This window comes from Castor canadensis, chromosome 4, assembly GCF_047511655.1.
Source record: "Castor canadensis chromosome 4, mCasCan1.hap1v2, whole genome shotgun sequence".
Taxonomy (NCBI): Eukaryota; Metazoa; Chordata; class Mammalia; order Rodentia; family Castoridae; genus Castor; species Castor canadensis.
Genome location: NC_133389.1, coordinates 89,108,992 through 89,123,688, shown reverse-complemented (window position 1 = coordinate 89,123,688; position 14,697 = coordinate 89,108,992). Strand labels below are relative to the sequence as shown.

The following is a 14,697-nucleotide window of genomic DNA, read 5'->3' as shown; positions in this document are numbered from 1 at the left end:
CAACATGGTAGGCAGGAGTCACTGAGATGGGGTGTGACCAAGGACATCCGGTGGCCTTCTCTTGGGTCAGGTGATAAATAAAGATAACAATGGTAGGTGGGCACATTCCAAGAAATTTCTTCATCTTCTCTAAATTTCCCATTGAAACCTCTAAGTAGAAAAATACCTTTCCAATGAGTGGGACATACTTAGAGTAGAATTCAGAGAAAGGTGGTAGGTAAGTAGGGTTAGCAGTAGATCATATAGCCATATCAGACCTTCTCACCTAGAAAATAAAACAGGAAGTCAGGAACCACAGGCTAGAAGCCATCACCTTCAACTGAGACATTTTTTTCCACAAGAGGGAAAGAAAGCAACTCTGATCATGATAAAACAAGACTGGGGTAGAATTTTGAATTTATTATAGTATCTACCAGGATTAAGTAAATCAGGCAATTGAAAGAGATCAGATTAAAAACATTAATTCACATCCATCCTCCATTACTAAACTTAAGGTGCTCATATTGGTAGAGCCCATTAATCAGATACATGCTATATTTGTTCTCATAATTTCTCTTTTTTACAGATATTTGACTTTATTAATAGAGGGGAGACTAACTGCTTGTGTGATTATGATGTTAGATTAAATCTCTGAAGAAATCGGATTGAAGAGAAGGGACCCATAGTTAAATGATCGTTTTTGTCCTTTCCTCTTGACTTGTAAAACCTGACCTAGTAATTTCTGAAATCCTCATATGGAAGAATTCACATACTGCTTTCCTAACTTCAGGAAGTTCAACCGTAGATACAAAAGCTGCTCATCACCCCATTTTACTTGGCTTGTCTAGCATAGTTTCCTGAACTTCTTAGATGAAAATGTTTTGATCTCACCTTGTACCACTAAATAAAGCCTCAGTGTCTTCCTGGCCTTAGCAATCACTGCCTTAAAGCTCCAACATCAGCATGCTCTTAGTCAAAACCTAGAGTAGAATTCTATTAAGTACAACAAGCCTTCAGAGAGCTCCTAAGAACTGCAGCACAACGTGTAAAGGGAGAAACATCAAGGATAGCTCTGTTCCTCCAGTCCAACTCTGAAAGGCTGGAGCATGCCTTGGGATCCAGTCTCATTGACTACAGAGCTGCAGAATCAGTCACTGCCAATCAGAAGAGGCCACTCCACCTTCATCCCACCAGATAAAGGATGGTTCCCCAACCTCATTGCAGTCTGTCAAGGGGGACATTTCTCTTCTTTGTCTTATAGGTACAGAACTGCACAGAGAACACAGAGCTGGCTGTCTGAGGGCTAGTTAACCCCCTCACCTGATAATATTGACCCCATGTGTTCCAGCCGCAGTGATATTGCTAAGCCCTCAAAACTGTGCTTGGTATTCTCTGGTTGTGTCCCACACAGATTGTGATATAGCTTAGCTCTGCAAGAAATACTCCACCCAGGCTCCTGCATATAGTAACAGGAAGCCAGCCTCATGTCCCCATGAAGCTGGAATCTCCAATGTAGTGACTCACTTTGGTCTGCTTACACAACTTTCATTTGTGTGTGTGTGTGTGTGTGTGAAGTATGTGTATGCATATGTACATATATCCATATACACATATGTACTTAGAAGTGTACATATTTATTGAGTGGCTACCCTGTATGCAGCAGAGTGCTTATCTCAGAGAAGGGTAACATCAACTGGGTCAATGTTAGCTGTGATAACAAACAAATCCCAAATGAATCATGGCTCAACCCCAATAGAAGTTGATTTCTTCCTCCTGTAAAGTCCAAAAGGTATTTTTTGGTCACAGAGTGGCTCTCTTCCAGTTGCTGATTCAAGAATACAAATTCCCTTGCTTCCGTCTTTAATATGTGGCTCTCAAGGTTGCTATTCTGCATTGGCTGCATCAAGCCAGTGCAAATAAAAAGGATGTAGAGGACCATTTGAGAGATGTTTCTGGACCAGCTGGAAAGGCAGAAAGAATTTGCTTACACTCCATAGGATGAGACTAACCTTGTCACATGGTCACCTCTATGTGCAAAGGCGAGGAAGAACTGAAGTCCAGCTGTGTGCTCAAAAGAGAGAAAAGGGTCCATGACATCAAACCCATCCCTGCCACAGGGACAAAGCAGAAATGTAGGGTTTGGCCTGGACTCTCATGGAGCTGATGATCCATAGGAATATAGACTCTACAGCATAGCTTTTATAGGAATTGTTCTAGTTCAGTCAAGATGCACTTCAGATAAAGGGCCAAAATGAGAGAGCAATGTAATCCATCATGGAGGGGAATTCACCCTGGGTTACAGAAGACAGATAAGCTTCCAAGTAAGGTTTCAGTGCAGTCCTGAACAATGGGTCAGGTTTTGTAAGATCTGCAGGAGCAGGAAAAATTTGCCGTGGAAAGACCGATAAAAGCATCAGCTTGGAAGGAAGAAGAAAAGGTGGAACTCACCAGAAACCATTTGAACAAAAGGATCTCACTTATCTCTGACCTGGAGATGTGTGAGGCGAGGAGTCTATTTCTAAGACAAAATGCAATCTCAGTTGCTGATTTCATGTAACAGATGATGCAAGGTCAATGTCAAATCACTACTGAGTGGTCCTGCTACATTGTGTCTGTATCTAGGATTCTTCTGTATTTGCAAATTAAGTAATTAAAGTGTAAAGTGGTTGGTTCAAGTAAGAGAGTTTATCCAGGTAGACTCTAACACTGAAAATGAACATTAGGTGTGTGACAGAAAATTTTCCCTCTAAACAGATGGACTCCTCTTTAGGGATTCTGGCATTCTGGTTTACTCTCTGACTAGGACTTTACTTGAATTTCCCATGTATACACTTACTTTCACTGAGATCAGAATTAAGCACAGATAATATTAAAATACCTGTTTGAAAAGTGACATACACACATATATGTCTGTCTGTGAGAATATCATTTTATATATACATATATATGTGAAACTGTAAGTCTTTTAGAAAAATTCTTATAAGAAGTATACCATCTCTGTACTTGTGAACTCTTGTGGTTATTTAAGGAAAGTTTTGTGAAAAGAAGATATTTACCTACCATTTGAATGCCCAGAGCCTTACCACAAGAAATAGATTTTATTTTCTTCTCCATTTTTATTTGCCTTGTGTGTGTGTGTGTGTGTGTGTGTGTGTGTGTGGAAACTGCCTAGCAAATGGTTGTACCTTATCATCTAAGAAACTACCTATCACAAACTCTCAGTTTACACCAAGCCATTGCTTGGCTATGTGGGTGAACATACTGTCTTATTTTTTGCCCCCTCTTCCTATGGCAATGTCTTTACCTAGGATTAGATTAAATAATCATTTCTATCCCTCTGCAATAGGTAAAGGATAAGACAGAGAGGTTCAATTATATTCCTGAAAGCTTGTGAAACCTGTGCCTTACACAAGGCTGAAACTCAGCAATCTCGACCCCTTGCCCTGGGTCCTACCTCATCTCCCACACAGACCTTACCTATTTCAAGGGAGGGAGCTGACTAGTTGGATAAAATCCAGTGAAGCAGAATATCATTTAGGAGGTTAGGTTCCTACATACACATATGCATGCAGTAAGTGAAAGGGTGACATCATATATCTGAGAAGAAATAGTGAAGTACAATCATGAACTGAATAAGAAGTCAAATACCTAATCTATAGAGGACTGTTCCCCCAAATCACATGATATACCACTCAAAATCATCATTTCTTTTGTTGAATGTCATTTCCCATAACTACTTCTACTGTTTGCATATTGATAAATGTATTCTTAGGTCTTAAAAATTATAATTCTTTTGGCACTCTCTCAACCTTTAAAGCTTATATGTGGGTGGGGGAGATCTAAGACTTTTTTTTCTTTATACACTGCCACAAGCGTTAATTGGGTACTTATTGGGCACAATATACTGTGTCAGGTCCTGAGGGTTAAAAGATGAGAGAAATTTTTTCTTTGGCCACAGACAACTCAACTTCTAGAAAGAACTTGAGATAGGGTTTATAAAAATTGTCCAGAAATAATGCCATTGTTCTAGTTACCTATTAGAGTCTTAGCTCTCTCTTGGAAAATTTGAATTTTCAAAGTAACAGGCAGCCAACCTTGGATTTATTCCATGTCTTTGTGGAAGTATTTCTACAAGCACATGGACTGAGAGAAGAAAGGACATAAGTGTAAAGTAAATAAAGAATTGAAACTCCTCAGTACAACTGGTTTACCTACCACAGTGCTCTCCCTTTAGTAAGAGCTCAAGAAATGTTTGCTAAGCTACCAGCTAATCAAGTGAGCAACCAAGTAACCAAGTGTGCAAGGCTCACAGGAGCTTGGCCTAAGGGAAGCAAATGGAGATCAGAATGAGCATGACCCACTTTATTGGAGCTTTCAGTCCCTTCTGACAATATGGTTGATCTGCTGGAACAAAATGATGTCTGAGGCCACTCCCGCACCCTAAAGTGGTGGCAAAGAATCTAAGAAATTTCTTAAATTTGCACCACTACACATTAGAACCTTCAAGAATGGAAAAATAGTAGAAAAACTTTTTCAGAGATAATAGAGGCATGCTTGTCCATGTTATTTACTTACTTGATTAGATTTTTTAGTGCCTGAAATCACAAAAGTTGTAACCAAGACAAACCAGGGTATAAGGACCATTTTTAAAATGTCACCAGCCTAGTAGAAACATTACCCATAAATCATGGGTTTTATTGTATTTGCAATTAAACAAATCAAATTTAATGTCCACTGGAAAGCCTGAGAGATTAGTATGAAGATTAATATAGTGAAATGTCCCTGATTTAGCAGGCCTCCCAAGCAAAACCAAAATAAAGAATTCAGTTTGTTACCGAATGGCACATAAATATTAGCGCACAAAATCCTCCAATTCCCCAGATCCCTGATGCAATTATTTTCTATCCACATTAATTGTTCCTAACAGATGATGTTAATGACTTTGAGTTAAAATGTGTCCAACAAAAGATTTCACAAAATCAGAACTGTTTAGAAATAAGGTCACTTTTATAATTATTTGCTCAAATTTTAACTACTGGCAACATCATAAGGTTAACTTGGTGACTGGTTTTCTAATGAGAATTTCAAAGATTAATTTTCACACTAGCTGGTAAGTATATCCAGGTAGTCACAGTTTTCCTACTACTTATTTTCCCAGGAAGATTGACAGACTGCAAAGGTGTGATTACTGTTTATGTAATTTGCATATACACATATATTTGGGATGCTTATTTGAGTTCAGCTATGTATTATAATCCGGAAATGTCAACTCTTTAAAGATTTTACTATTCAAAGCAGGGTTTTGAAACAATTAAAACACTTCTATTCATTGCTTCTGCTTGCTTTTCTCTAGAAACTTCATACACGAATCTTAGATCTTTCATCTGGAGATTTGCTTTCAGAGGTGGGACGAAGCCAAAGTCTGATCCAGTCACGAACTGATGTTGAGCTGCATGTGAGTCTTCCTGCTGTTTTCAAAGCACTTGTTTAGGTTGTTATTTCCTTTCCATCAAATGTGATGTCACAAGTGAACCATAAAGTGCATCCTTGAAGCACTGTCAGATAGATGGAAATACTTTCCCTTCTTGTGTTCCCTGAAATTCAGTAACATGTCCCCCAGCTGATATAGTAAGCAGAAAGTGTCACTCTCGGCAAAAAGGTTATAAATCTTGGCTTTGTCCCCAAGATACCTTTTGGGGTATTGATTACATCTCAAAGTCTCTGAGAAATGGTCAAGGAGCTTTTTATTAAAGCCCATGTCCCATATTATTCATCCTACTTTTATGATATATTATGGATGAACTTTTAAAAATTCATGGGCTCTGCATTTTTTTCATTAGCTGGGGTTAGCTTTGTGCTTATTTGACAAAACTTTAACCAGTATGGCTTTTAACTCCCATTGACATAAAAAGAATAACTTGAAAAAAACATAGCAGCTATATAAATGCATAATGAAAAATGTTAGGCTTACAAATGACATCAGCCTTTCTGGATACCTGGGCTCTTAATTTACTGCATAATTTTGTCAGTTGTAGATAGGATATTCCACATCAAAGGTAAATATTCTCAAATTAAATTGGAATGAAATTTCAGTGGAATGTTGTCACTTTATACATCTATAAAGACCTAATGGCATCCAATCTTTAATATGGCCTGAAGGTCAAGAATCTTTTAAAGTGTGCAATTTTTATTCAACAAACTCTAACTTCATTATCTTTCTCTCTGTTTTTTAAATTAAAGTTGTAGCTTTTATGCTGAACTTCTCATAGTAAAGATGTTAAGGTATACAAATCATTCAAAGTATTGATCCAAAATACACAATTGGAAACGTTTTGAATAAAGCAAACAGGATGGGTTCTGCCAATTAAATCAACATAAGATAATGTTACAATAGAAGCCAACATGTACTTTTCCACAAAGAAGAGCTTTAATATCAATCATTGTCTATTACTATGACAACTGAGCTCAGTGGGATTTACGGAGTTCTGTGTTCTTTGGGAGTCAGGGGCCTTACTTGGCATTATAACATTTGGGCTGTGACTTGGGCCTGGCATCTGAATGTTTTGTTGGCTGGGTGACCCTAGGCAGTATATTAAAACCTCAATGCCTCAGACATCCCATCTAGAAAATGAGGATAATGATATTTCTTTTCTACTTCGGAGAGTTGTGGAGGATTATGTGAGGTAACACACGAAGTGTGTGTAGCACAGTGCCTGCTAACACTACTGGGACAATAATATACCTGTTGCTTTATCCCTTCTCTCTTCTCTCTCATTGTGTGGCATCATGCCACAGCCACAGAAACATCTGCAAGGGCACAAATGATAACTAAGAAAGCTCTGGAGCCTCTCCAGAAGCTCCCCACAGAGATCCCTGCACCACTTTGGGTTATTGTCCAGTAGAGTGCAAGGTGTCAGATATTGATAAGCTATCAAGAGCTATAAAACAGAGTGCTTTAGGGAGATTAGGAGCTTATGGTTTAGTTGAGGAGTCAAGACGTGTGTGTGTGTGTGTGTGTGTGTGTGTGTGTGTGTGTGTTTTAGTAGTAGAAACACCTAGAAATTCCTAAGCATTAGCATATACCAGGGCGATTCAGTCTTCTAGATTATCTTTTGTAGTAAGCCATTACTTCCATTTTCAAAGAAAGAAACTGAGGCACGGAGAGTTGCCATTTTTCCCATGCTCAAAAAGCTAGTGAGTGGAAGAGCCGGGATTTATACCTCATAAATGCCCTGAGATGTCTGAGGAAAAAATAGCTCACTTTGCAACCAGGATGTCAGGGATTCTTTTCTGGATCCCTTTTTAAATTCAAACATTGATTATCCAAAGTAGGCAAGTAGGAGAATTTCCCATAGAAAGGAATGGCCCCTTCTTCTTTGTGAGGAATTCCTCAGTAACTAGTCACTACATATAAATATTCATCCTTCCCAAACCACTGGCCTGTGGTGGACTCAGACATTCCCTCTTCTTGCTCAGGTCTGTTCAGATCAATCCTTGAGATGACAGAGCATATGTTGCCAAGGAATACACACAAGAGATCATCTCTCTAATAGCTTCTTCTACAGACTTGCTACACAAAGTACAAGATACCAGTTAGTAGCACCAATTAGTAGCACTCTGGTTAAAAATCCTGTACACATCTCATGTCCTACCTCAAAACTATTGGATCAGAATCTGCATCTTAACAAGATCGCCAGGTGATTTGTGTGCACATTAAAGTGTGAAAAAATGTCTTGCAGGATACCTCTGTGTTTAACCACCCTTTGTCCCTATACAGCATTAGCAGGTCTTCCTCAATCCCCTGAAGTTTCCCCCATCACGTCTGGGCACTCAAAGGCAAGGGCAAGAGAGTCATCAATTCCTTCTTGAGCCAGCCTGTCTTGTGTTCTAGATTCCTGTCATCTTAACCCAACCTCTAGGGAGGTATACTCCTTACTGCTGGATAAGGGAGCTTATGCATTAAGATATCTAGGAATTGAGTTGTAAAACATATACTTTTGATAGGTGGAGTGGAAATGGGTAGGTAGGAAAGCAAATGAAATATAAACTTTTGTGGGAGAAGGCAGAATGTGTGCTGTCACTGGAATGTGACCATTGGAGGAGTTTTTCTCTGGGTCACCTGGAAGGATGGGACACAGACACAATATATCCCCAGAGTAGAGGCAGCCTATATATAACAACCGCCACCTGATAGCTCAGACAATAAAATATGAAAGAACAGGATGGAGACACTGGAAAGCACACACATAGAAGTGGAACATAACATCCCATTCCTGAAAGGTTGTTCAGGTTGCTTTTCAGATGTCTGCAGTGGTGGAGGCTTAAATGCCAGATGCTCCTGCAAGATAGAGCCATTGGCTATAGACATCTGTTGTGGTACAAATATGATCTACCTTAACTAAATTACATCCAGCAAGAAACAAGAGCATCAATCAATAGCTAATTGCTGAAAGCTGGATTTTAAGACAAGTTTCTCCTTTCATTGATATTAAGAGCCAAATTTTGGGGGTGGGGAGGAATAGGGTAGTAAAAACTTGGCATTTTTAGATCACTTAAAGAGATTGTTATGTAGCAAAAATAAAGTATTTATAGCAAGGCAGTTGAAATTATTAAGCATTATGGATATTGATTACTGAGAAAATTAAACATACCCTATGTACTTATGCCAGGGTTTAATATTTACCGCAGGTACTCACGCCCTCATTACCTTCCGTTCCCAAGCTGGTGTTTAGTCACCGTCAGTTAGAATTGCATTTGGAGCACAGTGATAAGTACTCCGGTACCAGAGGCACCCGTAAAGTATCAATAAATTGCTTAAGTAAGAGGCTTTGCTACTCTGTAAGTGACACAAAGACAGATGGCTCCCCATCAAAGCGTTTCTGAGACAAAGCTTTCTATAGATAGGAGGCTGGAATTAGACGGTAATAGAGAAATTCTATTCTCAGTGTTGGGGATGCTAAATTAATTTAGCCTGTCCAGTTTGTGGTGCTTCATCTTTTACATGAGGGGCATACCATGTGGCTGTCAAGATGTGCTAGGATACTTACCACTTTGTCACCCTTGCCTTATGTATTACCCACTAGAATTCTAGCAGCCTGGGCCTTCTGTGTGGCATCCAGATCTGTTAGGTGTGAGGGTCATTATCATTCGGATAACCAACTGGGTACAAAAACTCCTATTACCTTTTGCAGTGGAGACTCGTGGTAGCTGAGTTTCATGTCTGCTGGGTATGGATTCTTATAAGGTGGCACAGATAGGCTGGGGCTTTTGATGGCTGACTTAGAATAATATTGTCAGAGCTGGAGAGGGCTACAGGAGTAGTCTGGTAGATCTCGCCCTGCTCTACAAATGAGGACTTGAGGTTCATGGAAGCTATTGTTTTCTTGACTAACGAATGCACATTTGGTGGCAGAGGGTAACCTGATCTAGTCTAGCACCACCAGTCTATGCTCAAGCTCTTGAATCCTACAGGCAAGGATGCCACTATGTCTTCTTGCATTTGTAGCATTCAAGCCATATTTTTGTTGTTTTGTTTTATTTTAGGATGCTAGGAATTGAACTCAGTACCTTGCACATGCTAGTCAAACGGTATCACTGAGCTACACTCCCAATCCTTGAGTCCTGTTTTGATATTGATCTGATTCCTTCACCATTGCAGCTGGATAAAAATGAGAAACCACCATTGTGGTACTTTTGCCTAATAATGAAGGTAGCTTATGATAATTGAGCACCTGTTGTAGGTCACACACTTTGCTATAAGCCTCACATGTAGAACCTCATGTAGTCCTCGCAATGGCCCTGTGAGGTAGGCAGTATTGTCATAATTACCTTTTAAAAGGGAAATGTGGCTAGGTAGTAATACAGTTAAGAGGCAGAGGCAAGATCTGACTGCATGTTCTGTCTGGATCCCAAGTCTGTGCTTCTAACCACTCTTTTTGGGGTTCAACTGGTATTTTTTCTTCTGTAAGCCAACCCCTTGTTCAGAGTTGTGCTGCTTTTTCAGGATCACCAACTGAATGCAAAACCAGGAACCCTGGCCTTGAAATGCCCTGGGTTGGGGGTTGTCATCCCTGGTCGTCTCTGCCCTGGAAACAGCTGTAGTAGCAGTGAACTGTCTCTTTCAAGCACTTGCAGCGAGTACTCCAGCGGGTCCTCCTACACATGGCATGATGGGAAGAACCTCAGGAAAAGGGTAAGGATCCCTTTCAGCAGCAGAGTGAGCCAGAAAAGAATCCTCTTCTGGTGGAGGCAGAGGGATAACTAGGAAATGACCATTTGCTGAGTGTCTGCTCATGGATTATATTGACCTCCATGATTCAATTTGATAAGCTTATAAAACAATATTTGACTATAAATTAGAGGACAGCACAGCAGAAGCAGACAGTAGGGACCCTGGCTTCAGTGAAGGTGGGCCTACTTCTCCTTACCTAGAAGGGGGTTCTCTCAGGGTTTTTAGATCACCACTCCCCTAAAAATGACTCCCATCTGCACAGGGCACTCACACACGTGGAAACTCCTTCATGCAATGAACAAACTTCTTTGCACACTGGTGCAAGAATTTTGAATTTATTAGTTCCTTGAAGTTGAAAAAAAAGCAATGTACACAGGAACGGAAACCCTGAACCAGAGTATTCAGAAGTCATTTTTCGATTACTCGGATAAATTTAGTTTACACTTTCAGCAGTGTAGAACCCGGGAAAATTCCACAGCTCCCACAATATATTGGTGAGGGAGTAGCTTCATCATTCACTGAACAAGAACTACTGAAAAGATTTCAAGCTTGCATTTACAGCCTATTCCCTTGGACTCAGACATCTAATGCAAAGTAGAGAGCCTGCTGCATTATCAAAATTGCTCCCTCAGAGGAGTTGTTCAGAGCTCTGAATAATGACTGCCAGGGGCCTGCCTCCTAACAGACCAAGGCGATGGTTGGAGACATTTCCTCACTCTGTCTGTGAATGGTGCTGGCTCTCACAGCTCCTTACTCTGCTCATTTGCTTCACACACCTCTTTCTCTCTCTCCCTCCCTTTTCTTTTAATTTTTGGCTGTCATTCTATCATTTACAGCAGGCTTTGATATTCTAAGGCAATATCTCCCCTGAAAGAGGAGAAAGAACGTAAAAATTTTGGGGGGGTAGGAGAAGAGGGGTTGTACTGGGGTTTAAATGTAGGGCTCTGTGCTTGTAAGGCAGTCACTGCCACTTGAGCCATACATTCAGCCCCTTTTGCTTCAGTTATTTTTTCATTTAGGATCTTGTTGGTTTTCCTTGGGGCTGTCCTTGGACCGCAATCTTCCTGCCTACTTCCCCCAGGTAGCTGGGATTACAGGCATGCACCACCATATCTGGATTGTTTTCTGAGATAGGATCTTGCTAATTTTTTTTTTTTTTTTGCCTGGGCTGGTCTCAAACTATGATCTTCCCATCTCCACCTTCCAAGTAGCTGAGACTATAGGCATGCACCAGACTACATTTAGAGCTCTCAAGATATTTTAAAGTTATATTACTTAACCTCAAACTGTGATCTTTCCATCTCCACCTTTCAAGAAGCTAGGATTATAGTCATGCACCAGACTAGATCCAGAGCTGTCAAGACATGTTAAAATTGTATTATTTAAGGTACTTCTACAGTTTTTATCTGGCACCAGGTGCTCTTTTAGTATCATCTTATGTAATAAGCTCAAATGATATGAGTCTGAATGGAAATAGAGCACTAATTTATATAATAATAAATGTGTGAGTAATAGTTCTTTTTGAGCTATTTTTTTTTAAATACTGTTTGGTACAGAAATAGAAGGGAAGCCTATATGAAATTAACTAGCCTGCCTTACATGAAGGAATTTGGCTCAAAGTAATGAGTTATTACCATATGCAGCCCACTTTTTAAAGCATTGTACAAGCTTAACTAATTTAATGATCATGATGGTCTGTTCAGTAGGTTCTATTCTCTCCATTTTACAAATGAGGAGATTGAGGTGCTAAAAAGAAAGTAACTGGTCCAACAGCTCCTAGCCAGTCCATGGAATAACCAGGCAGATGGCTCCAGAACCTTCACTCTTAAAAGTTATACAATCCTGACCTTGTTCAGTCAGCCTAACACATAGAGAGGTTATGCCAGTTGTTGGGATACATTTGTTCCCAATAAGAGCAACAGTGCCATTTAAAAATAAATAAGCATATTGATAATTGTAAATCTGTTGTCCATTCAAGAGAAGGAAAAGGACTGTGGGCATTAAACACTAGCCCCTACCTTGTCAGCAGCTTCCTTCCCCATTCATGCAGCTTACGAGGGCAACTCTCTTACAACTTGGCCCCATGAAGAAGGCAGCCGCCTGAGGGAAATGCCAATCTTGCCCACTGTCTCTCCCACAGAGGACTTACTCTTTTTTTTTTAATTTTATTATTCATATGTGCATACAAGGCTTGGGTCATTTCTCCCCCCTGCCCCCACCCCCTCCCTTACCACCCACTCCGCCCCCTCCCTCTCCCCGCCAACCCCCTCAATACCTAGCAGAAACTATTTTGCCCTTATTTCTAATTTTGTTGAAGAGAGAGTATAAGCAATAATAGGAAGGAACAAGGGGTTTTGCTGGTTGAGATAAGGATAGCTATTCAGGGCATTGACTCACATTAATTTCCTGTGCAGGTGTGTTACCTTCTAGGTTAATTCTTTTTGATCTAACCTTTTCTCTAGTTCCTGACTTACTCTTTTATTTTTGCCCCCAAGTTTCAGGATTATTCCAAACTTTCCTCAAGGTATTAGATACCTTAATTAACTGCAGAAAACTGATGAAGGAATTTGACCAATCTCACAGAGGTTTGTAGCTGCTGACAAAACACAGCATGGGCACCTCTGGAGGCACAGAAAGAAGGTGGGTGGGCAGGAGGCACACAACTTTCTGTGAGTTAGACAAATCTGCCTTTTTAAGCACATTCAGGCTCTCCTCTTTATGGTCAATATGACTATCAGATCATGGACATTCTTAGAAACCCAAGCTGTGACATCCTGCTCTCTGTTCTGTCTATAATACCCAGACTCACTAACGGGATTTATTCCAAAGGAGCATTTAATGGTGCAGGGGAGGGGGAAGGAAAAGGGTAGCATCACCAAATACCATCTGTCCCCAGCAACTCCACATAGTGGAGAATCTTCTAAAGAAAATAAATAATTGACTTAAAAACAAACAAACATGTGTGTGTTGTTGATAGCAAGAGTAATTTTCTTGAAATGTAAGTGACAGTCCCCCAGCTTACTATGAAGTCCAGATTCCAATGGAAGTTTCTGGCACTTTTCAATCTGTTCCCTTGAGCATGTAGTTAATATTCAGAATTTGGCTGGTGTAGAGTGTTCCTGTGAAACTATAATACTTGTCCCTGAAGTTATTCACCATTAATTATATACCCTTAAAAAAAAGAGTAACTAGGGTACCCTTCACATCTTACCCATTTCCCCAAGGGCTGATCTGTTACTTAAATTCTGCAAGTTCCATTGAAGAAAGAGCCAAGGGAACCTGTGATCTCTGTTATGATGTTAACTAATGCAGAAGGAAGACTTGAGACTAAACTTGGCTTGGCAGTATGGCACCAAGGTTAGGAGTGCAGGCTCCAGACCTGGACTGCCTGAGTTCACATCCCCTCCAGGTGCTTTTGAACTGAACTAAAATTGACAGTGTTGTAGAAAGTGACATCTGAACCAGAATTCGATCCTTTGCCACAGCTCTTCCTGTCTCTGCCATCTTCTCCAAACCAGCCTAGCTGAATCTCAGAGTCCTCCATCATAAAATGAGATGGATTATTTCTCCCTCATGGTGTTTGTCTGAAGATACATGAGTCACTATTTAAGTGGTTGGTAAGCATCAGGTGCTCCATACACATCATCAGTTCCCCCAACATGTTAGTTCCCCTCTTTGCCTTTCCATATCTTGTTCCCAAAAATAGGAAAAATGCAAATGGGAGGAACACAGTCTTCCTCTTGGGTCATTTCTCATACACTTTTCCAAAGCTAAGGCCAGCATTTGGGGAGGTATGAAGGCAGGACATTGATCTTTGTAAGTTAATAGAAGAATAATTACCACAGGGTTCTAATAGCAAACACCCAGCAGTTATATGTAAGTGAATATATGTAATTCTCTATATAAATATATGTATGTATATATATGCATATGCACATATATGATACATAATAACTTTAGAAATTTTTCATAGATGTGTATGAAGTCACAGAGCTATCAAATGTTGCAATAGGAAGGATATGAAGACATGACTAACTTACTTTTCTGGCTCTACCCTCTCTACCTCTCACCGACATATGAAGTTTTATTGACATATGTGGTCATACTGTCTTCTCGCCATTCCCTAAGTACACCTTGAGCAGATCTCCCTGAAGTAGGTCTTTGCCCATTCCATGTAAATCATTTCTCTACTTTTAACCTGAAGCACATTTATGTGTCTTTTAAGGGCTAGGTAACTTCTTTCTTACCTTAAATGCCTTTCAGGTCTTAAATCCCAAACAGACCTGTGGGCTCCCTCCTCTGAGACTCTGGAACACTTCTCATTTGCTTCCTTGATACACAGTTTTTTGTGGCCAAGTCCCCTGCTCTCAGCTGAGTTTTCTGGTCCTTGAAGGCAGGATTCTAACTTTCTGTTTATTTATTTCATTGTACTACTTAGCACAAGACCCGGCAAAATCAATACTTCATAGTTAGCATTGCATAAACTG

General features: G+C 40.1%; 1 protein-coding gene across 16 annotated transcripts in view; it reads left to right on the top strand.

Annotated features, from left to right (window-relative positions):
* The window catches only part of Nckap5 (NCK associated protein 5), a 927,122-nt gene that overhangs the window by 802,608 nt on the left and 109,817 nt on the right, over positions 1-14,697 (top strand). For 14 of the 16 annotated variants that reach the window (XM_074070606.1, XM_074070604.1, XM_074070603.1 and 11 more), the window contains 2 exons: positions 5,333-5,434; positions 9,983-10,171. Coding sequence is in view for 15 of the 16 variants with exons in the window: in XM_074070604.1 (XP_073926705.1) it covers positions 5,333-5,434; positions 9,983-10,171 (291 nt within the window). In the remaining variant the exon portion in view is untranslated. The remainder of the gene's footprint in view (positions 1-5,332; positions 5,435-9,982; positions 10,172-14,697) is intronic. The other 2 variants (XM_074070600.1, XM_074070607.1) reach the window with 1 other exon arrangement.